Raw genomic sequence first — 7,275 nt, 5'->3', positions numbered from 1 at the left:
CTCCTAGCTGGCTGGCTGGCTGACTCCCTAGCTGGCTGGCTGGCTGACTCCCTAGCTGGCTGGCTGGCTGACTCCCTAGCTGCTGGCTGGCGACTCCCTAGCGCTGCTGACTCCCTAGCTGCGCTGGACTCCCTAGCTGGCTGACTCCCTAGCTGGCTGACTCCCTAGCTGGCTGACTCCCTAGCTGGCTGCTCCAGCTGGCTGGACTCCCTGGCTGGCTGGCTCCCTGGCTGGCTGGCTCCTGGCTGGCTGGCTCCTAGCTGGCTCGCTGGCTGGCTCCCTGGCTGGCTGGCTCCCTGGCTGGCTCCCTGGCTGGCTGGCTCCCTGGCTGGCTGGCTCCCTGGCTGTGGCTCCCTGGCCTGGCTGGCTCCCTGGCTGGCTGGCTGGCTGGCTCCCTGGCTGGCTGCTGGCTGGCTCCGCTGGCTCTCTGGCTGGCTGGCTCTCTGGCTGGCTGGCTCTCTGGCTGGCTGGCTCCCTGGCTGGCTGGCTGGCAGAGTAGAGCCTATATCCCACTAAAAACACAAGAGCTAAATAAAACTAAATTCACCTCATTTGCCCCTGTACTTTAGACTTGTGATTCTACAGAGTCTAAGGGAAAGAACACTGTCTACCTCACTCTCCATCCAACAGCTAGATTACCCTGAGCTGTGGCTGGTGCAGGGAGCTGACCCTGCCAGTAAAACACTAACTTAAGGCTGAGAATATCCAGAGTTTCCAGGTTCTGTTCATTAGTGAACACAATAGCGTTTCTTATTGGACACTTTGCGGCAGTCCCTCCTTGTTTCAGTCCGTTTGGTGCCTAATGAACAGGCCCAGGGGTAGGGCTTACCCTGTCAGTGATCGGTCCTGGTTCTGCAGCAGGGCATGTAGCAGCTGGGTGGGCATCCTCCAGGTGCAGGGCCTGGCACAGGCCAGATAGCTCCTCGGGCACAGCAACCCGGCCGCACTGGTGTCGAAACTCTCAAAGACCTCCTTCAGACGCTCCTCGTACTGATCCTGCTGGCCGTCATCCATCCCATAGGACAGCACCCTGCCCTGGAGACAGAGTTAGCACAGTTACAGGACAGCACCCTGCCCTGGAGACAGGTAGAGACAGCACCCTGCCCTGGAGACAGACAGGTAAAGATAGAGACAGGGTTAGAACAGACAGCACCCTGCCCTGGACAGACAGGTAAAGATAGGGACATGGTTAGAACAGACAGCACCCTGCCCTGGACAGACAGGTAAAGATAGAGACAGGGTTAGAACAGACAGCACCCTGCCCTGGAGAACAGACAGGTAAAGATAGAGACAGGGTTAGAACAGACAGCACCCTGCCCTGGACAGACAGGTAAAGATAGAGACAGGGTTAGAACAGACAGCACCCTGCCCTGGAACAGACAGGTAAAGATAGAGACAGGGTTAGAACAGACAGCACCCTGCCCCGGACAGACAGGTAAAAGATAGAGACAGGGTTAGAACAGACAGCACCCTGCCCGGACAGACAGGTAAAGATAGAGACATGGTTAGAACAGACAGCACCCTGCCCTGGACAGACAGGTAAAGATAGAGACAGGGTTAGAACAGACAGCACCCTGCCCTGGACAGACAGGTAAAGATAGAGACAGGGTTAGAACAGACAGCACCCTGCCCCGGACAGACAGGTAAAGATAGAGACATGGTAGAACAGACAGCACCCTGCCCTGGAGACAGACAGGTAAAGATAGAGACAGGGTTAGAACAGACAGCACCCAGCCCTGGACAGACAGGTAAAGATAAGACATGTTAGAACAGACAGCACCCTGCCCTGGAGACAGACAGGTAAAGATAGAGACAGGGTTAGAACAGACAGCACCCTGCCCTGGAGACAAAGACTGCTACTACGTTGATATTATTTCCAGACCACCAAGTCCAAACAGCACCTCCCCCTCACCCAAGTCCAAACAGCACCTCCCCCTCACCCAAGTCCAAACAGAACCTCCCCCTCACCCAAGTCCAAACAGAACCTCCCCCTCACCCAAGTCCAAACAGAACCTCCCCTCCACAAAGTCAAAACAGAACCCAACCAGGCCACACGAACCTCCCCTCCACAAAGTCACCAAACAGGACACCGTCCCCTCCACAAAGTCCAAACAGCAACCTCCCCCTCCACCAAAGTCCAAACAGAACCTCGGCCCCACAATCAAACAACCCCCCTCCCACAAAGTCCAAACAGAACCCCCCCCTCCACACAAGGTCAAACCAGAACCTCCCCTCCCCAAAGTACCAAACAGAACCTCCCCTCCCACCCAGTCAACCAGAACCTCCCCCACCCTCAGCAACTCCTCCACCCAGTACTAACCCAGAACCTCCCCTCCACCCAGTCTCAACCAGGAACCTCCCCCTCCACCCAGGTCTAACCAGATAACCTCCCCTCCACCCAGTCTAACCAGAACCCTCCCTCCACCCAGTCTAACGACCCTCCCACCAGTCTACAAAACCTCCCCTCCACCCAGTCTAACCAGAACCGTCCCCTCCACCCAGAGTCAACCAGAACCTCCCCTCCCACCCTGTACCTGTCTGCGGGATTGTTGATCACTGCCCACTTACACAGCATCATCATGTAGGTTGAGAGGAAAGTAAATCCAATCAGCCTTACTGGGTGAATTATAAAAATCACTAGCGGCCCGCAACCCAAATTTACATCCCATTCCCCTATATAGTGCACTTACTTTTGACCAGGGCCCATAGCGGCATAGTATACGACATTTAAAAACAGGTATATTCATCTGTATCAGCGATATATGGTCAGACAGCTTTAACTGAAGTCGAGATAGACAACAAAAAATCAGAAAAAGACACAATCTCGTTTAAAAATCAACGACTCATATCAATATTAGATAATTGACTAAGCGTCACAAAAAACTTGACCAAGTCCATTTCACATCATGTCAGACAAAGGAAGCATCACACACACACACACGGTGTAGCATAGACTACCACCATTAACCAGCTCCGCTCGTGGTCCATTAGTGACATCATTATGGTACTTCATAATAAAGTGTGTATTTAGCCAGGGTGTCCCCCTCCTCCTAGACCGCGGGGCTACCCACCCATTCCAAGCTCAAGACCAAATGGGCTGTCCACACGCGCGGATATAGTCCCAGAGTCCAATACACGCGAGCTCGTGGCTATAGTTCCTCATCTCCAGGTCATGTAGCAGCGATAACCTATACTAGAGTCGTGAATCCATCTTTCCCGTAGTGAGTCTTGTGACTAGTCAATTATGTAGAAGCCATTTATATTTTCGACCAGATAGGATCACATCTAATGCTGCAATCACCTTTCCATCTACCTTTTGCACCATGGTTCTAGTCAGAGCGCTACCCCCATATAAAGCAAGCATTCTTTCATCATGCGACTAAATTATATAAGACTAAACACCCCAAAAACCACCGACTTTTTAGCTAGCCCATAGGGTTACGCACAGTATCCACACAAGATGGTAACCAGTGATAAATCTAGGCCCATTAGTTGGCATAAAATCTCTTCATTACTGCGCATGCAAATGTCACCCCTAGTTATAACACACCCCCCCTCCCCCTCCCTCCATTCCTAGCTTCTGCATGCGAGGGAGGGAGTGCGTGAAGAAATACAGTCCCACCTATGAAATGAGCCCCTCTCAAAATTTTTCTTAAGCTGTAATTATGATATCTTATATGAAATCTTTCTCCCTATTAATAATGGTTAATTAATGTTGCCCACAGCCTAAGGTATATGCACCCTGCGAGTTGCATAATGTTAGAGCCCTACTATAGTTGGATCTGTCGGCGATCTACGCCCTCATTTCTGACCATTCTAGCAGCTCTAGGATCAGTCGATCTCTAGAATACACCTCATATGCGGTGTGATAAAATCTAGAGATCTGTCCATATACCCGCTCATCCGTCACGATGTCACTTAAGAGAATACACATCATTGTTATACCTCCTCATCTCATTATAACTGATTAACATTGTGCATTTCCCTGTCCAATACACACCTCATTCTATACATTCTGATCTTTGTCAAACTGAATATATCACTGGTACACCACTAACCTGTGAAACCTCAGCTCATTCAATTATCTAATCTCAGACTAACAACAAAGTCTGTATCCTATAATAATATCACGCCTTGCGATCCATTCTGACTCTTAGGAATCTAGACATCCCCGTCCCTCTTGATGTTCCACATCGAGTGCGTAGGATCTTGTTCCGTCTCCCATGGGCCCTCTATTGCTAAGGATTCAGTTCCACTATATCTCTCATACTCTCCTTCTCGGATGTTTGATGCCTCAAGAGGGTGCCAGAGATCTAGATAACCAGAATTAAAAATAATAATAATACTTAACCTGACCCAACTATTCTCCTCCTGCGGGCCTTCACAGATTCTACCGTTACTCTCCTGAAGTTGCCGGTAATAGGCTACAAGAGGAGTCGGCAAACTTTCTCATGTGGAATGACAACTTCATTTTACTATTTCTACCAATCTGCATGCCAGTTATTGTTTTCATAGGCACATTTTCGTGAAAGTTTCATATAATAACGTCTTCGTATCTCAAATCATTGCCATGAAGTTAATCAAAATCCTATCTGAAAAAAATCTAACTGAAAATGATAAACCTAAAAAGTTAACTTCTATTGCCAACTATTTAAAAATAGCCCACATACAGCCAACAAATAAAAACATTGCAGCCTGCAGGTAGAAAATATTCCTGATTTTTTTTTAAATCCTATAAATCACTCTCATTGGCTACACATGGCCTGTCTGCAACGAACTTTAAACACTGTATCAACTATTAACTTGGGTCAGGCCTGAAGCTGGTGTTAGKAAACTTGCAACATTGTATSAAATATTCTGGSCCCTCAGAGTTWCCCGTGCCAGTGAGCTCSGGACAGACACAACTGTAGGTTATTTGCGCAAGTGCTTGACTTGGGCAGGAGCTCATCGGAGCTGAGTACCGGCACCTCAAATGTTCTACTGCTTGAGTTCCTGTTCCTCTTATAGAATATTAGCTTAAYTATTGTGGAGCTCCTGCACCTAAACATATACAGTACCAGAACCCAATATGAGTACCGGAACCTATTTCGATCCAAGTCAAGCGCTGATAAGAAGCCTCTTTTATGACGTTTCCACTGGATCAGAACATGACCTGTTTCCCTTTCACGCTGAGTGGTTATTGAATCAATTTGAGAATAAAGCTGTAATGTATCAAAATATGAAAAAAGTTATGGGGTCTGAAGACCCACCGAATCCACTGTATGTAGAGTCATTGAACACTGGTCATTTTAATAATGTTAACATAGGTTTATTGTTCTGAAATTGTGTCTGTACTTAGAAACAGATATATGATTAGCATTCCTGCAACATTACATTGTTGAAAGTGAATTTAAATCTGAGAAATTATGCTAATTGCTTACTTTATATATGTGCACACTATGATCAAAATCGCTCAGCCAGCTACTGCATACCTTWTCCTACTCATATTATATACACAAATGTCTTCCAGACTCTGGTATTGCTCCCTCTGACACTTCTTAATCTCTGTCTTTGTGAGAGAAAAACAAACATGTATTGTACTGTTAGACATTTACTGCACTGCTGGAGCCATCTGCTAATCTGTGTACAGGACAAATAAATGGATTAGATTTCAAATCTGGACACCCGCTGCATCAGGTGTATTGGTCATCCCTGGCCAGTAGGCCTATTCAATGAGCTCATCGCTTATAGAGATTCCGGCGATGGTTCAGAATCATCATGTCAGAGATTCCAGCGATGGTTCAGAATCATCATGTCAGAGATTCCAGCGATGGTTCAGAATCAATATGTCAGACTTCCAGTGATGGTTCAGATTCATCATGTAGAGATTCGGCGTGGTTCAGAATCATCATGTCAGAGATTCCGGCGATGGTTCAGAATCATCATGTCAGAGATTCAGCGATGGTTCAGAACCTCATGTCAGAGATTCCGGCGATGGTTCAGAATCATCAGTCAAGATTCCAGCGATGGTTCAGTAATCATCATGTCAGAGATTCCAGTGATGGTTAGAATCATCATGTCAGAGATTCAGCGATGGTTCAGATCATCATGCAGAGATTCCGGCGATGGTTCAGAATCCTCATGTCAGACAATAGACTAAGGCTATGTTCCAAACAGCACTATATAGTGCACTACTTTAGACCAGGGCCCATAGGTGTCCAAATACATAATACGGAAAAGTGCACCATTTGTGACACGAGTAACAGTTGCACATAAACTTATTTAAGCATGCGTTATTGTTTAGATAGGTCTAACAAGTAGACACACACCTCTCACAAAGGGTCTACTAGTATCATTTTCAATGTGAATGATTTACATTGTCACCAGGGCCAGTCTTCATTAAACAACATCTGTGTGTTGAGTCAACATATCCATGGCAACAGGCGCAACAAGCCTCAGCACAAGGCCAGTACAAACAGGGGCAACAAAGCCCTCAGCACAAGGCCAGTACAAACAGGGTGCAACAAGCCTCAGCCCAAGGCAGTACCAAACAGGTGGCAACAAGCCCTCAGAACAAGGCCAGTACAAACAGGGGCAACAGCCTCAGCACAAGGCCAGTACAAACAGGGGCAACAAGCCCTCAGCACAAGGCCAGTACACAACAGATGCATAACATAACACAACCTAGAGCATAATACCCAAGTAATTAAATGTAAGAAATGACTGTTTCATAGGTATACAGCACGGGGTGGTAGGTAGCCTAGTGGTTAGAGTGTAGAGGTGGTAAGGTAGCGCTAGTGTGTTAGAGTGTAGAGGTGGTAGGTGCCTAAGTGGTTAGAGTGTAGGGCGGCAGGTAGCCTAGTGGTTAGAGTGTAGGGGCGGCAGGTAGCCTAGTGGTTAAGAGTGTAGGGGCAGCAGGTAGGCCTAAGTGGTTAGAGTGTAGGGCAGCAGGTAGCTAGTGGTTAGAGTGTAGGGGCAGCAGGTAGCCTAGTGGTTTAGAGGTAGGGGCAGCAGGTAGCCTAGGTGGTTAGAGGTGTAGGGACAGCAGGTTAGCCTAGTGGTTAGAGTGTAGGGGCAGCAGGTAGCCTAGTGGTTAGAGTGTAGGGGCAGCAGTTAGCCTAAGTGGTTAGAGTGTAGGGCAAGCAGGTAGCCTAGTGGTTAGAGTGGTAGGGGCAAGGCAGGAGCCTAGTGGTTAGAGTGTAGGGGGCAAGCCAGTGGAGAGTAGGTAGCCTAGTGGTTAGAGTGTAGGGCAAGGCAGGTAGCCCAGTGGTTTAGAGTGTAGGGGCGGCAGGTAAG

General features: G+C 48.0%; 1 protein-coding gene across 1 annotated transcript in view; it reads right to left on the bottom strand.

Annotated features, from left to right (window-relative positions):
* LOC112069972 (ninein-like) overlaps positions 1-7,275 on the bottom strand; it is an 80,252-nt gene that overhangs the window by 64,384 nt on the left and 8,593 nt on the right. Inside the window, 3 exon segments of the mRNA XM_070438787.1 lie at positions 186-512; positions 830-930; positions 933-1,035. Of these exon segments, the coding sequence (XP_070294888.1) occupies positions 186-512; positions 830-930; positions 933-1,014 (510 nt within the window). The 5' untranslated portion in view covers positions 1,015-1,035.

Source organism: Salvelinus sp. IW2-2015, unplaced genomic scaffold (genome assembly GCF_002910315.2).
Source record: "Salvelinus sp. IW2-2015 unplaced genomic scaffold, ASM291031v2 Un_scaffold1174, whole genome shotgun sequence".
Lineage (NCBI taxonomy): Eukaryota > Metazoa > Chordata > Actinopteri > Salmoniformes > Salmonidae > Salvelinus > Salvelinus sp. IW2-2015.
Note: the sequence above shows the minus strand (reverse complement) of the source record. Positions and strands in the feature narration are given on the sequence as shown.